Here is a 14,874-nt window from a genome sequence, read left to right on the forward strand (position 1 = left end):
TGTTCACCAGCGTTCCGCTCACGTTCCGCGTCTTCATGGGAAGAGCCGATCCTGTTCCCAGGAAAACGACTTCGGGGTATTTTTCACCATCTGGGGGAGAATGAAGGGCTGCTCAGAAACTCGCCACAAGTCAACGTTTATATTCCCGTTTCCGGAAGCGTCGCCAGAACCTTCGGCAGCGTCGGACAGGCGGAGCTTCCTGCACGCTTCCACTTCCTGCAGGAAGTTCGGAACCTCTGCGGCTTCCTTCAAAAAGTCGTCTGTGGAACAGGCAGGAATGGCGTCTCTACCAATCAGAGCACAGACAGAGGTGAGGGGGAGGAGCCAGAGAAGAGACACAACTGAAGGGGAGGGGTCAATACAGGGAACTATGAGGGGGAGGGGTCACGGGTGAGGGGGAGGAGCCAGAGAACAGACACAACCGAAGGGGAGGGGTCAATACAGGGAACTATGAGGGGGAGGGGTCACCGTGATGGGTTGTGAGGGGAGGAGTCACAGTGGTGTAGGGGGATGGGTCATTTTGAAGAGGGAGGAGTCACTGTTGCCAGGGGAGGAGTCACTGTTGCCAGGGGAGGAGTCACCGTTGTGAGGGGGAGGGGTCACCGTTGTGAGGGGAGGGGTCACCATTGTGAGGGGAGGAGTCACCATTGTGAGGGGGAGGGGTCACCATTGTCAGAGGGAGGGGTCACCATTATGAGGGGGAGGGGTCACCATTGTCAGAGGGAGGGGTCACCATTGTGAGGGGGAGGAGTCACCATTATGAGGGGGAGGGGTCACCATTGTCAGAGGGAGGGGTCACCATTGTCAGAGGGAGGGGTCACCATTGTCAGAGGGAGGGGTCACCATTATGAGGGGGAGGGGTCACCATTATGAGGGGGAGGGGTCACCATTGTCAGAGGGGGAGGGGTCACCATTATGAGGGGGAGGGGTCACCATTGTCAGAGGGAGGGGTCACCATTGTCAGAGGGAGGGGTCACCATTGTCAGAGGGAGGGGTCACCATTGTCAGAGGGAGGGGTCACCATTATGAGGGGGAGGGGTCACCATTGTGAGGGGGAGGACATGTCAAAGATGGAGAACTCACCTCTGCCACTCCAGCACTGGTCTGAACTGGAACTTCAGGAGACACTCAGCTCGGACGTTGGGAACAGGAAGGGAGGCCTGAGGTTCCTGAGAGGATACAAACAACATCTTAGCTTCGACGCTAGATTCTGACGACCCCCAACGATGCCGATAGAGCCGTCCACCAATCGGGCCGCGGCGTGGACGCGTCACCGTGGCTTTGCAGGTGTGGAGCTGAGGGAAGATCTCCGAGTGGATCATGTTCAGTTGGGCCTGGATCTTGTGGCTCCGGACGTTGTGGGCCGTGCACACGTGTTCGTTCAGGATCAGATGTTCTGTCCTGGATGGAAACCTACAAAAACCGGACCGACGGGTCAAACGGTGGCGTTTCTTCACAAATGCGAACTTCAGGAAGGTCTAACCTCTCCATCCAGGTCTTGTATTGATCCGTGTTCAGGACCCGCTCCGGGGCCACGTGCACCACCAGCGCCGGGGCGTCCTCGGACCCTCCCGTCTGATATCTGGAGGACACCACAGATTAGGACTCAGATGAAAGCTGGGATAACGCGGCGAAGCGTCACCTGCTCAGCCGCTGCTCGCCGCACACGGCCTCCACGAAGGCCTCCGACGGACACTCCACGATGATGAAGACGGGCCCGGGGTCGGTGGGCGTGCACACCTGCTCGGGTCGGATCTGTTCAAACACACAGTCAGCAGACGGAGCGCAGAGCTGCCGGCCAATCAGACGGCGTGATGATGCCGCACCTCCCGGCCCTCGTACGTGATGCTCCTCCCGTTCTTCAAGGCTGCGATGAGCGGCCCGATGGCGGCGGTGCCTCTGGTGGGGAAACAACCGACGATTAATGGACAATAATCAGCCAACCGGACGACTTGTGGGCGGCGCCCCCTGCTGGTTGGCTGCAGGTGAGGCCGCAGGCTCCGCCCCCACTACGCCAGGAAACCGGAGCGTCTGCAGCTTGGTGGGAACACTTACACGGGCAAACCCAGCTCTCTGGCCTGAGGAACCAAAAAGTTTCCTTTCTTGGGGTGAAGCTGCAGCCAGAAGTGGAGAAGACGGTGAGAGAAGGTTCTCCACGGAACCGACCGGCGCCGCGGAGCCGTTTACCTTACAGACGAAGGCCACCACCAGGGACGCGTCGGCCGACCCCACGTTGGCTGAAACATCACACAGCTGTTTGAAACACGTCCGACTCCACTCGGCTCGCTCAGGTCTGCTGGACTCACCTGGACCTCCTGCACGCTGCCTGTGGCTGTCGGGGGAGCGGGGGCCAGAGGGAGAGCCCGGGTCCCTGCCATTTGTCACCTGGCCTGAAGAGAAAGCAGCCTCAGCATCAGGAAGCACTTCCAAGATCCTGGCTGGAGACAACGTGGACTGACCGAATATTGGGACCTGGTGGACGGTCATGGTGTCGTCGGTGTACGCGTCCGCCGTGTACGGCCGCACCGCTGCAATCAGTAATCAATAAAGCAGCCAGACGTTTAAAAAGATCCCCAAACATTTGTCCTGAACCCACCAGGTGCGAATCACAGCTCAGGATGACCACACTTACTCAGAACCAGCCAGAACCAGCCAGAACCCAACCCTGGGGTTCTCAGGCCCACCCTTAACAAGCGTTAGCATTAGCATTAGCAGCATACATACACAGTTTGATGGCTTCCAGAGGTCCAGAGAACGACTTGATGGCGTCCAGGAAGTTTTCCTTGAATAAAAACACAACAAAGGTTGGAGGGTGGAGACAGCGGGGTGGGGGCGCCCCCTGGCGGCGGCGCCGGGAGCGTGCACGTTACTGGCACTGACGACAGAGCAGGTGAAGAACATCTACCAGCTGTGGCGGTCCAGACAGAACACACTCGGGAACTCCGATGTCCTTGAGGGTCAGAATCATCCCTGAAGGGGAAACAATAATTGTTATATTATATATAATTATAATATATTATCATATCAATGATAATTGGTGGTGCTGCTGTCGAAGCCAACAGGATGTTGACAAACCTGACAAACCGCCGACGTTCTGCCAGTTCATTCTGGTCAGGAAGATGTTGTCCAGGTGAGTCGCTTTCAGCCTGTCGGAGGAGTCAAAAGGTCAATGGGGGCTGCTGGCGCCGCGGGGGCCACAGGTGAGCGTCTTACTTGTGTTCCTGCATCAGCCTCTGGGTCCCTTCGCCACAGTTGAACAGATACCTGCAGCAGAGGTCAGAGGTCACGCCGTTTCCATGACAACAGCGCTGATGGGCTGCTCCCTGCTCACCTGTTGAACTCGGAGAAGACGTAGATGGACGCCGGGTTGTCTCTGCTGCCCGCTCCCAGCACCTGCAGGTACACGGTGGACGGTCCGTTCAGGTCCGTCCGTTTGCTCCGGCTCTCCTTGGACTTGATCAGCCGCAGCGGCTCCTTTTTCTTGACCTTCCTCTGTGGCTGCCAACTCTCTGGGCTGGTGCTCGCCATGGTTCGGAAAAGCTGGAAGACAGTCCGGTGGGGGGGGCAGTGACAGCGAGCCGCAGACAGGACTCCGGTGAACGGGAGCGTGAGGAGCTTCAAATGGCCCCTGATCATAATAAACCGGGCGGGAAACCACCAGCACCCCTTCACTCCAGATAAAACAGCCTAGAAAATACTCGGTTAGCCTTTTCTACATCGCCTTTAGCAGAGTTATTTACCTAGAGGACGCTGGAAACACTTTCAGGGGCTCTTTATAGGATGGGCGACACATGTGACTTCTTCTTCCGGCATCTAATGATGACGTAATCTTGCCCTAACGCTCATTGGTCCGCACAGTACTTATGATGTTTGTTAGCCAATCACAGGGGCTGATTGGAGCGAGAAGGCGGGACAAAAGCAAGGGTTTAAATAAACGGCAAAAAAAGGCAAGACTGAAAGTATGAAGCTGTTTTAAAGGGTGTTCAAGCATAATCTAAAGATGACAGATCCTTGTATATTACAAATGTTTGATGGTTCTTGTTGCCAACAGCAACCCCAAACTCCGATCATTCAGTATTATTCATACATCTGATCGTTTCTCTTATTGATCTGCAAACTTGCACTGCTCATGTCAGCTGATCCATCAGGGGCCTGTTGGACTCATGATTGCTCATCTGTTGGTGGACATTTAGTCCAGATCCAATCAAAACAGATTCCCCCCACAAAAATAATCAAGTTTCAGCTGTAGACTCGAAACAAATGATGAGAACAGACCTTTTCTCTTTCCGTTTCTTTATTTATCAGCAGCGATGCCAACAAACAGCATTTAAAGTCCAGAAGTGGCGGTTCTGTTACACTAGTGAGCGCGATGCTGCTCAGACAGGATTCATCCATCATTCTGGTCCTGGTTAATCTTACTGGTTTGATACGTGTTGACGTGTGGAGACCATGACTGTGCATATAAGTGTGTGTGTGTGTGTGTGTGTTCGTGCAGAGAAGAGAAACAGTTTGCTTTAACATTAACATACAGACACGACTGAGATGATCTTTATCATCTCAATATTTTAGAATAATTCTCTGTAACCGCTGAAGGAGACCAAACAAACAGACACGAGGTCTGTTGTTTTAAAGTCTTTTTCTTTTAACATCACAATATTTTCTGCTGCGGAACCGACGTCCTGACATCAGTCCATGTATGTGGGGGAGCTGGGAGACGCCGGCATCTGGTCCAGAAGCCTGCAGACGTAACCGGCGACGTCGACCGAGCGCTCCTCGTACATCTGGATGAACGGATCTTTCTGCAGGCCGGACACAACATTTACATCATAACCACGGCAACAGACGTGGAGGAGAAAATGAGTCATGAAGCGGAGCAGCGGCTCACCAGCAGCTCTTTGTATTTGGGCCTTTTCGATTCGTCCTTGGTGAGGCTGCGAGAACAAAAGGTGCAGTTCGTGATTGTGTCCGGCAGGGGGCAGAATGCCCGGGCGCGTCGTTATTAAAATGAGTTATAAAGTTACAGCACTTCTTCCATAAAACCACAGCGTTCAAATCAAAATGACAAGTGTTAATTCTTCTCTTTTCACTCGGAAGCAAAACCAATTTGGTCATAAATTTGGGAAAATAAAAGAATTCCTCACCATACGTTGACGAAGAAGATGAATTTGGGGGAGAAACGTCTCTCCTCTGAGTTGCTGAGCTGCGGCGGGTCACCTCTCACAACCTGAGTCAGCTGATCAAACACGCTGTTCCACTTCGGGTACGGGAACCGTCCGGTGGCGAGTTCATACTGAAACACCATCAAAGACAGTGAAAACGGGGAGGATCATGCAGACTGGTTGAGCCTCACGGCCAGTTGGAGCCTCACCAGTGTGATTCCTAAACTCCAGACGTCTGAGCGGACGTCGTAACCTTGTCTGGACGCGCTGGGGTCTATTCGCTCAGGCTGAAAGCAAACAAACGGAGATTTGAAACATCACAACATCCAAGACAAAATGGCCCAACAGGAGCTCAGCTGTGGTCGTTCTGCCTCCAGCACCAGAGCTCCGGAGGAACCGTGCTGAGAACTTCTGGATCACAGGTTTTATCGGCTGCAGTACTGCGGTCACACCGGCAGGTGGCGTGCTGGTGACGTCACCACCATCACTGTCGACATGACAGCCATTGCTATCGTCATAGTTACCATCGTCATCAACCACAAGGAGGAGGGGAAGAAACAGAAGAAGAGTAGGAACAGGAAGGAGGAAGAGGAGGAAGAGGAAGATTATCAATAGCAGGAGGGTGAGGAGGGGGAAGGGGGGGAAGAGGAGGGGGAGAAAGAGGAGGGGGAAGAGGAGGGGAGGAAGAGGAGGAGGGGAAGAGCAGGGGGAGGAAGAGGAGGGGGAAGAGGAGGGGGAGGAAGAGGAGGGGGAACAGTGGGAGGGAGAGGAGGAGAAGGGGGAGGGGGAGGAAGAGTATAAACAGCAGGAGGGTGAGGAGGGGGATGGGGGAAGAGGAGGGGGAGAAGAGGAGGGGGAAGAGGAGGGGAGGAAGAGGAGGAGGGGGAAGAGGAGGGGGAGGAAGAGGGGAGGAAGAGGAGGGGGAGGAAGAGGAGGAGGGGGAAGAGGAGGGGGAGAGGAGGGGAAGGAAAAGGAGGAGGGGAAGAGGAGGGGGGAGAGGAGGAGGAAGAGAAGGGGGGGGAAGAGGAGGGGGAGGAAGAGGAGGAGGAGGAAGAGGAGGGGGAAGAGGAGGGAAGGAAAAGGAGGAGGGGGAAGAGGAGGGGGGGAGAGGAGGAGGAAGAGAAGGGGGGGAAGAGGAGGGGGAGGAAGAGGAGGAGGAGGAAGAGGAGGGGGAAGAGGAGGGGTAACAGTGGGAGGGAGAGGAGGAGGAGGGGGAGGGGCAGGAAGAGTATAAACAGCAGGAGGGTGAGGAGGGGGATGGGGGGAGGGGGAGGAAGAGGAGGGGGAGGAAGAGGAGGGGTAACAGTGGGAGGGAGAGGAGGAGGAGGGGGAGGGGCAGGAAGAATATAAACAGCAGGAGGGTGAGGAGGGGGATGGGGGGAGGGGGAGGAAGAGGAGGGGGAACAGGAGGAGGAAGAGTATAAACAGCAGTAGGAAGAGGAGGGGGAGGAAGAGGAGGGGGAAAGAGTCCTTTTCAGTGAGTCTTTCCCTCTTGTGATTGGGCGGATGCTGGAGTGGGCGTGGCTAATACAGACCCCTCCTCAGGTGTTGAGGAGGCTGCAGGAGACACAACCCCTCCTCATCTGCTCATCTTCATCACTACAGCATCTCCTGATGGTTGGGTGAGCTCTAGCCCAGAGGAACCGACCTTTGACCTCTGGGCTCAGCCGACGGGCTGGGAGAGCGTTACGTGGAGGAAGGGGCGGGGCTACTCACGGCCATGTATGGTCGGCAGCCCGCGTCCCTGGTTTTGGCGATGGAGTCCACCAGCTGCCCGCTGATGCCAAAGTCGCACAGCTTGATGTTGCCGTTCCGGTCCAGGAGGATGTTGGACGGCTTGATGTCTGGAGGGGGACAGGACAGAAGCGTGAGGCGGAGCGCCACCGGGAGCGGCGCCACCGGGAGCGGCGCCACCGGGAGCGGCGCCACAATGGGCAGCAGGTGGGCGGAGTCTCACCACGGTGGATGATTTTCAAGTTTTCCTTTAAGTGGTTGAGAGCCTTCACAGTCTGGGAAAGACAGAAGGTGTGAGTGGAGGCGCCGGAGGAGCCGAGACACAAGTCGGCCCGACACTCACCGCTAAGGTTATTTTCCCTAAAATCTCCTCCGGAATCACGTCGTTTAACGAACAGTACACAAATTTGTAAAACTTGTCTAGCGAGGTAGCCATGAGTTCCATGCAGATCCAGCAGTCGCCCTGGAAGACAGAGGACGTGGTGAGGAAGAGGAGGGGGAGGAGGAGGAGGAGGAGGAGGAGGAGGGGGAGGGGGAGGGGGAGGAGGAGGGGGGGGGGGAGGGGGAGGGGGAGGGGGAGGAGGAGGGGGAGGGGGAGGAGGAGGGGGGGGGGGAGGGGGAGGGGGAGGAGGGGGAGGAGGAGGAGGGGGAGGGGGAGGAGGAGGAGGAGCTGCTCCCCGAGGGCCCGCCTCACCTCCCTGAAGAGGGCGCCGTAGAACTGGACGATGTAGGGACAGTCGCTGCTCCTCATCACCACGTCCAGGTCCATCAGCAGCTGCTTCTGCTCCTTCTCGTCCACCGTGGACCGAATCCTCTGCAGGACAAAGCAGCCGAGCCTTCACGCCACGTCACATGGTCAAAACAGGACTGGGGGCGGAGCCCGCAGGTCCGGCCACGCCCACTGGCGAACGTCCCCCGACTCACCTTGACCGCCATAATCTTGATACTGGGCTTGTGCATCATCTTGTTGACGGAGCCGTAGGCCCCGCGGCCGATCTCGCCCAGGTCCTTCAGGTCCTCGGCGGTGAAGTCCCAGTGCTGCTCCGAGATCTTCAGCTTTCCCGACGACTCGATGCTGTGCGTCCTCAGCCGCTCTCTAGGGAAAAGAGGATCAGGCGCTGCGGCGGCTGTTCGGCGGCGCCGGCCCGGCCCGAGACGGCGTTACTCACATGTGCGGGTTCTGGAAGGGCGGGCCCGCCGTGTTCAGCGTGAACCTGGTCATGGGTTTGATCGGAGGGTTGGCAAAGTTCAGCTTCAGGGCTTTACGTTTACCTGTGGGGAGACGGGCAGGAGCGAAGACGTGAGACCTCAGAGGTCGGGCAACATCCTCCACGCCATCGCCGGGGCGAGGCGCCACACGCACGAGGATGCCGCTGGCGGTGGCGAGGAAGGTCAAACATCTCTACGTTTTCTTCCTCTTCCACACGTCAGCAGTTAGCATGTTGCTAAAAGTGCATCAAACACACACGTGCAGGCGCTCTTCAAGGCCAACTGCTTTGATGTCATTGGACTCCGCCCACAAACACAAGAACGTGCTGAGCCTAACGAGCGGGTTAAAGAGGACGACTAACGAGCGAGGGACAAAACAAACCTTCACAATCCTCAGAATTGTTTCAATACAAAAGTGGAGAAAACTATTTTGGGTTAATCACAAATTTTAATTTAGGATAAAAATGTATTTTTTCATTCCTTTTGGTTACGGAGATTCGTTAGCTTGATCGTCAGTTAGCCGACGTTGAAGCGGCGAGAGAGTGGACTGAAACGTTCAGAATTGATTAATCATGCTGGCAGAGGTCAAAGGTCAGAGGTCAGTCTGTGAGGGTCACGGTTCCTCGTACCCGACGGTCAGGAAGAAACGTGGCGCCAGATCAAAGGCACGTCTACGAAGACATCAAAGCAGAGAAGTTGGCCTGGAACAGCGGGAACATGCGAGGAGCGGCGCTCCGGGAGGACCAGCACTGACATCGACCAGGACCAGAACCTCAGCTCTGGAGGCTCCTTTGATCCAGATCAGAACGCTCCGAAACCAACAACTGTAATTTGAGCCTTTGTTCCTTTGATCTCGTCAGTTTGGGTCCTCGTCGGTGCAACGCGGAACAAATGGAGAAAAGGACTAAAAGACGGGATGAGCCCAGATGAAGGTGGAAGGGGGACGCTCACCGTCAGGTCCACCGTTAGCATTGGTGGTTAGCAGCATGAGGACGAGACAGAAGATCAAAGAGCACTTCAGAGATCGGGTTATTGAGCAGAACACACGCTATTGATGACGGGATTATTTTAGCTTCCTCGTGAGGATGAGCAGAGCTGCACGCTAACGTTCTACAGTTGGAGAAGAGGAAGGAAGGTGTGAAGTGATCAGGTTTCACCCTGAACAACAACGGAAGCTTCAGGTCTACGCGCGGGGACGATTTGAGCTCGTGAAGCTGCTGCTCGAGCTTCAGACTCAGAATAAAACATCAGAACTGGGTCGGACCGGTTCGTTCACCTGTTTCGCTCTGACATCTCCAGCAGGTGTTCGAGTCTGCAAATAAAAATACGAGAAAAAGACAAAAAAATCAACCATTTTCGCAGCAGCACAGAGAATAAAAACCATCTGAAGACGGATTAGTTGCGTGTCGCATTAAAGAAGGTCGCATTTCTCAGATTCTGGATTTCCGGCAGGTTTGAGGTCGGATTCGGAATCACGTCTTTCATTTCAAAGACAATCGGGAGTTAAAGGCGCAGAATTCATCTTTACGTTCAATAATCCGATTGTCTGACTGAATTTTGGATGGAGACCGTCAGAAGATGGACACGGACATTAAATCAGTTTTTACTAAAATAGAGAAGGTTTGATGAACTCGGGGAGTTTAATCAAATCTCGAGTTTGCTGCTCTGGACGGTGGAGACGTCGGGAATGTTTGTCTCCGGGGAGTAGCCGGAGCCTCCCACGGCTAACCCGGCTAACATTAACCTTCAGCCCGGGCTGGGACGCAACACTCACCCTGGGGGCTGCTCATGGTGGTGATGTGCTGGGACTGGTGCTGGTGGTTCGCCGCCGGCCCGCTGCCGCTGCTGTTGTGGCCGTTGGGGGATGAAGAGTTGTTGGAACTCGCCATTGTTGCGTGCTTGAATTCCATCAGCAGCGCCGGGCTGCAATGCAGATACGCGGAGATCAAGTTCACCTTCCCACCGTCGCTCCTGCCTCAGCGAGGGCAGCTCCGGGCCGCAACACAGCCGCTTAGCGGGGAGGTTCTGGTTCGATACCAGCGAGATGCGTCGACCTTTCGGAAGCTTCCTCTGCGAACGCTGACGACCACAAACATGCAGCTAAGCTAACGACGCTGGCTAACGGAGCAGCTAACCGTGAAGCTTCCGACCCACAATCAGCTGACAGTGTCAACAGCCGCCCAAGACCGGATGTTGTGGACTTCTCCTTTTACAACAAAACAGGAAGTGGTTGTTGAAATCAAAATGCTGAATTTGAGCATGTTGAAAGGAGCAGGACGACTTATTGAGTTTACAAAAATCCTCTTCCGTTGCTTTAATCGTCTATCCGGTCCAATTATCAAGTTTATTTCAGTAGTGGGTCCGTGTTAAAGGTCAGAAGGGGGATTGTTGGACGATCTGGCTGCGTCACTGACATTGATATGGATTTTTCTTTTGTCAGTGTTCTGCCAAGGCAAATTTTGACCATAGTCCTCTTTGGTTCGAAATGACGTTACAAAAGCCAGAATAAGAGAACCATGCTTTTATTTTGTAGAGAATAGTGGGTCGTTGCACCACCGCCCCGTGGACGCGTTGACGTTTCTGAGGCGCTTGTTTTGCTGTTCGGGGCAGTTTGGTGACGAACCTCTCGCCGTAGCTGTCGGCACCACAGGGAATACCAGCCGAATCAACTGTTAATACTGACATTATAGCATGAAATAGAACATCTACTACTGGCACGTTCCATCTTTTAAATGACACAAAGCCCCAATATGCGAATTAATGCTTCTTTTTCAACGCAATCAATAAATCGGACTGCCCTCTGTGTAATCAAACACACCCTCGCAGTTTCACTGAAAAGAAGGTGGCATTGTTTATCTCATCTGTACGTCGCGCCGGGGTGGGCGGGGTAGTGAAGCTGGACAGAAATGGGAGACCTTTGTCAGAACCAGAGGAGAAAGTTCTGGTTTGCTGTCATCTGGCGGCTCTGTAACTTCTGCATGTCCGTATTCTTTAGCCTGGCCACGTATGTCCAGGTGACGCTTTGATTTACTCTCCAGCTCTTCCAGTGTGTTGCGAGATTATTAACAAAAAGGCTTGTTTGTTTCAGATTAACGACCCTGACGCCGGATTATGGATGGTAAGATTACGCAGATGTGTGTTGTACTTAATTGCGTGTGTGTGTGGTTTGACACGGCAGGTTTCTGTTGCAGGTCGGTTATGGAGTCCCCGCCGTCCTGGCTGGACTGGTCGGATTGAACCCCCACGTGACAGGTGGGATCAATTAAAAGATCGTTTTAATCGATTAGCTGCGGGTATAAGGAGGATTGTTCCTTACTGGCCGAGATGAAACACCTTATCCCAGTTTTCTCCCAGTTTTCACCCTTTTTCAAGCGGTAATAAGGGTTTTTTGTCGTGCACAGCGCCACCCCGTGGCCTGACAGCGATTCTATAGATTAGCAGACTAAATGTATAGAGTCCAGTGTGATGAAATAGTCTCAAGTCTCAATATTTTTATATGTCTCATGAAAATGATCGACGTTTTAATCTAATTGTTTATCTCTGATTTATTTAATCCTGAAATATTTTAGGAAGAAGCTGAGGAAACTATTCATTTTCTATCTTTTATCATCTCTCTTTTATCATCTCTTTGGTGTGAACTCAAATCTGCACCTTGTCTGCCTTTGCTTCTCCTCCCGGCAGAGACTTTGCCCTGGCGGCGTTTATCTGACCTTCACGTGACGCTCTCGGCTGCTGTCGCTGCCATGTTGGCTTGGAGACTTGACAAAGAGCGACTGTCAGAGATGTTCCATCAGGAGGAAGGCAGGTACGGTGTCTGCTGGGACACAGACAGGACAACAGTCACCAGGCGGAGGAGTCTGATTGATCCCTGACACGTTAGAACCAGGTCGTGAGCCAGAACTCGTGGTCGGTGCCACATATGGCGTGAATTCTTCCTCAGTGGTCACGGTGAAACGTGCTCTTCCAGTTTTCTCCTACTTCGACCCAGATGAAGCCTGAATAAGGGTTTCTGAGTTTTAAGTGTTTTAAGTTTCGCTTTTTAGAGAAAAATACTTTTCTTTGTAAACATCATCTGAGTACATTTATTGGATATCTGGGTTTTTACTTTCTTGTTTCTTGTGCGTTTGATTTTTGTTTTAAGGGAATTTTCTGGTCTCTTGTTGACGACTGTTTGGCTTCTCCTGTGTCGCCACTCTGGACGGTAAAATCGCACAAATCCAGGTTTTTAATGTCTTTTTATAGTGTCTGACGCTCCTTCTTCTCTCTCAGGGCTCCAGTCGGGCTCCTCAGAGTGTTGACGGCGGTCGGCATCACAGTTTTCCCCTTCGTCGCCTGGCTGTATTTCCACCTCAACCAGGAGCTGAGGTCAACCTGGCCGACTCACTGTAAAACTGCAATTTAGCCATTAAAACCATCCTGACGGGTCAGTTTGACTGAAAACCAGGAAGCTGCTTAAATAACACTTGTGTAGAATCAGGGAATAAATGAAGCTGTTCGATGGTTCAGGAGACTATGAGCATGTGTGAGAAACTAAAGTTATTGTTATCTGAAAATTAATGTTCATTAAAGGGACAAAATGCACAATAACAAGTCAAAATCATTAAAGATGTGTTTTTTCACATTTTTCAATAATGTATTTTCATAAAATGTTTTGCACAGCAACTTCCGCATTGCGTAATTCTTCGATATCTAGTTTTTTAAATGATCAAAGAGATTTTATATATTTATAATTGTAATGACTGAACGATTTCTTAAATAAAAGGTGAATTTCCATAGATGTTTGATTTGTTTTATTTAACAGAAGCTCAGAACAAACAATCCTCTACAATATTTGGTGTAATTTGGCTTTTTGCTATGTTGTTATAAAACGTCGTCGCTACTTCCTGTTTCCGGGCACGGCCACTTCCGGGTTCCGGTTGCGGCAGCGAACATGTCTCTGCTGTGTCTTTCATTTCAGAGCCAGACCTGCCGGCTGTTTCACAATACCACCAGAATCGTACACCGATGTTGTCGGAACCGAACGGTCCGTCTGACACACGATGGTTTCTGGGCAGGGAGCAGAAAGACTGACGGCACGTTCGGGCACAAAGTTCAGCGTTTCCCGGTAGGTCACAACTGTCATGTGCACCACTCATCCACACAATTATGGACAGGGGGCTTAACGGGGCCTGGTTGCCATACCGACGCCATGTAATGTACCTCTCATTAAAGCTGTTTTCATGGGAAAAGCGGCTTATTTCCTTTTACTGACTGAGTTCGTTTAGCAGGATTTGAGTGAGTGGTCCTCCTGCAGGAGCTCCTGGAGGCTTCAGCAACACGCCAGATGGTTTTCATCCATCCCTCCACCTCCATCATCCAGAGATAAAGCCAAGAAGTCTGGGGTCAGTCACAGAAGTTCCTCTTGGTTGTAAAAGCCTGATTTCACAGACGTTTGAGGGAATATAATCAGACATGTAATGAAAAACGCCTCCTCTAAGATGATCGACTAGTCACATTAAACCAGCAGCCAGATTCAGTGTGTGGGACTTCTCTGTGTCCTCTCTAAAGCCGGTGACCTGGAAATCCTTAGCAATAACGTTTGCGGTGGGCGGGGCTTTGCTCGGCGGCATGAAATACTTCAAGAAGGAAAAGGAAGAACGTGAGTATTAAGTCGGAGGTGATGGAGATGCAGCAGCTCAAAGTGCACTTTTTAATCACATGTACAAATAATTCCCAGTGATTGAAAAAGAACGGACCAAGTCGATGGGACGGCCGGCGCTGGGGGGCCCGTTCTCCCTCATCGACCACAACAACAAACCCAGAAGGAGCGAGGACTTCCTGGGCCAGTGGGTCCTCATCTACTTCGGGTTCACCCACTGTCCGGACATCTGCCCCGAGGAGCTGGAGAAAATGGTGGAGGTGGTGGACGAGATCGGTAAAACCACCAAACCGTGGATGACGACGGCGACGCCGGCGACTTCACTGACTGGTTCTGTTTTCCACAGATAAAATCAAGTCTCTTCCCAACTTGACTCCCATCCTGATCACCATCGATCCTGACAGGGACACCGTGCACGCCATGGCCGAATACGTCAAAGGTAGAACAAAACATCCGAGCTCCCGTGGAAACACCAGCCCTGAACGAGTCTGTCTGATTTTCCAGAGTTTTCCCCAAAGCTGATCGGCCTGACGGGAACGTCGGCTCAGATCGAGCAGGTTTCCAGATCCTACAGAGTTTATTACAGTCAGGGTCCCAAAGACGAGGACAACGATTACATCGTAGGTCGAAGAGCATCTGAAAAGCAAAGCCGACGCCTCAGGTCTTGTTTGCTAACGTGTGCTGCTGCCTTCAGGTGGATCACACCATCATCATGTACCTGGTGGGACCCGACGGACAGTTTGTGGATTATTTTGGACAGAACAAACGGAGCTCGGAGATCAGCGGCGCCATCGCAGCTCACATGAGGAAAGACAGGAAGTCCTGAAAGCAAAACCCTGCACAGTCGGACAAAAGCTGCTGCTGCGACTGGGACGATGTCGTGCTTGTGAAAATCACCAACTTCCTGTCGCATTTCTGCCGTTTGTGCACTTTTTTTCCCCTAATGATAATAAAAAGATCGCTTATTTATCCAACTCGATGAAATCTGGGCTGTATTAAAGATGTTTCCTGCTGACCAGGAGCTGCTTTAGGTTTTCTGTTTCTCGGCTGTAGTTTCCAGAACTTCTCGCCGCCACATTTTATAACGGTTCTGATCAGAGGCGCTCCCGGATGCAGACGCCATCGCTGGAAACA

General features: G+C 52.7%; 4 protein-coding genes across 8 annotated transcripts in view; 2 read left to right on the forward strand and 2 right to left on the reverse strand.

Annotated features, from left to right (window-relative positions):
- Window positions 1-3,837, reverse strand: part of elac2 (elaC ribonuclease Z 2) — a 4,098-nt gene extending 261 nt beyond the window's left edge. The window contains exons 1-17 of the mRNA XM_029836703.1: window positions 3,741-3,837; window positions 3,332-3,540; window positions 3,214-3,264; window positions 3,076-3,146; window positions 2,906-2,970; window positions 2,725-2,782; window positions 2,460-2,528; window positions 2,307-2,390; window positions 2,188-2,237; window positions 2,056-2,114; window positions 1,827-1,899; window positions 1,643-1,755; window positions 1,484-1,582; window positions 1,275-1,413; window positions 1,084-1,169; window positions 171-286; window positions 3-90 (exon numbers count right to left, since the gene is read on the reverse strand). Coding sequence (XP_029692563.1) covers window positions 3-90; window positions 171-286; window positions 1,084-1,169; window positions 1,275-1,413; window positions 1,484-1,582; window positions 1,643-1,755; window positions 1,827-1,899; window positions 2,056-2,114; window positions 2,188-2,237; window positions 2,307-2,390; window positions 2,460-2,528; window positions 2,725-2,782; window positions 2,906-2,970; window positions 3,076-3,146; window positions 3,214-3,264; window positions 3,332-3,528 — 1,418 coding nt within the window. The 5' untranslated portion in view covers window positions 3,529-3,540; window positions 3,741-3,837. The remainder of the gene's footprint in view (window positions 1-2; window positions 91-170; window positions 287-1,083; window positions 1,170-1,274; window positions 1,414-1,483; window positions 1,583-1,642; window positions 1,756-1,826; window positions 1,900-2,055; window positions 2,115-2,187; window positions 2,238-2,306; window positions 2,391-2,459; window positions 2,529-2,724; window positions 2,783-2,905; window positions 2,971-3,075; window positions 3,147-3,213; window positions 3,265-3,331; window positions 3,541-3,740) is intronic.
- A 439-nt stretch (window positions 3,838-4,276) lies between these two features.
- Window positions 4,277-10,263, reverse strand: map2k4a (mitogen-activated protein kinase kinase 4a). Of its 3 annotated transcripts, none has more exons than XM_029836080.1 (12): window positions 9,877-10,263; window positions 9,379-9,414; window positions 8,063-8,153; window positions 7,818-7,989; window positions 7,588-7,707; window positions 7,237-7,356; window positions 7,117-7,168; window positions 6,876-7,003; window positions 5,369-5,446; window positions 5,142-5,290; window positions 4,886-4,931; window positions 4,277-4,799 (listed from the first exon to the last, which is right to left on the reverse strand). In XM_029836080.1, the coding sequence occupies exons 1-12, from the start codon at window positions 10,010-10,012 to the stop codon at window positions 4,686-4,688; spliced, it is 1,242 nt and encodes a 413-aa protein (XP_029691940.1). In that variant the 5' UTR covers window positions 10,013-10,263; the 3' UTR covers window positions 4,277-4,685. The 3 variants fall into 3 exon arrangements, with proteins under 3 accessions (XP_029691940.1, XP_029691939.1, XP_029691941.1); XM_029836079.1 differs by having other exon boundaries at window positions 8,063-8,165; window positions 9,877-10,262; XM_029836081.1 differs by lacking the exons at window positions 9,379-9,414; window positions 9,877-10,263 and adding an exon at window positions 9,054-9,310 and having other exon boundaries at window positions 8,063-8,165.
- A 193-nt stretch (window positions 10,264-10,456) lies between these two features.
- Window positions 10,457-12,877, forward strand: tmem220 (transmembrane protein 220). The gene is made up of 6 exons (XM_003964995.3): window positions 10,457-11,116; window positions 11,191-11,220; window positions 11,294-11,354; window positions 11,784-11,907; window positions 12,244-12,303; window positions 12,372-12,877. The coding sequence occupies exons 1-6, from the start codon at window positions 11,009-11,011 to the stop codon at window positions 12,502-12,504; spliced, it is 516 nt and encodes a 171-aa protein (XP_003965044.2). The 5' UTR covers window positions 10,457-11,008; the 3' UTR covers window positions 12,505-12,877.
- Window positions 12,878-12,977: 100 nt separating this feature from the next.
- Window positions 12,978-14,758, forward strand: sco1 (synthesis of cytochrome C oxidase 1). 3 transcript variants are annotated; one of them, XM_011604321.2, is made up of 7 exons: window positions 12,978-13,206; window positions 13,367-13,483; window positions 13,650-13,740; window positions 13,819-14,016; window positions 14,087-14,179; window positions 14,245-14,360; window positions 14,435-14,758. In XM_011604321.2, the coding sequence occupies exons 1-7, from the start codon at window positions 13,033-13,035 to the stop codon at window positions 14,564-14,566; spliced, it is 921 nt and encodes a 306-aa protein (XP_011602623.1). In that variant the 5' UTR covers window positions 12,978-13,032; the 3' UTR covers window positions 14,567-14,758. The 3 variants fall into 3 exon arrangements, with proteins under 3 accessions (XP_011602623.1, XP_011602624.1, XP_011602626.1); XM_011604322.2 differs by having other exon boundaries at window positions 12,979-13,206; window positions 13,370-13,483; XM_011604324.2 differs by lacking the exon at window positions 12,978-13,206 and having other exon boundaries at window positions 13,413-13,555.
- Window positions 14,759-14,874: the final 116 nt, after the last annotated feature.

Source organism: Takifugu rubripes, chromosome 5, assembly GCF_901000725.2.
Source record: "Takifugu rubripes chromosome 5, fTakRub1.2, whole genome shotgun sequence".
NCBI lineage: Eukaryota > Metazoa > Chordata > Actinopteri > Tetraodontiformes > Tetraodontidae > Takifugu > Takifugu rubripes.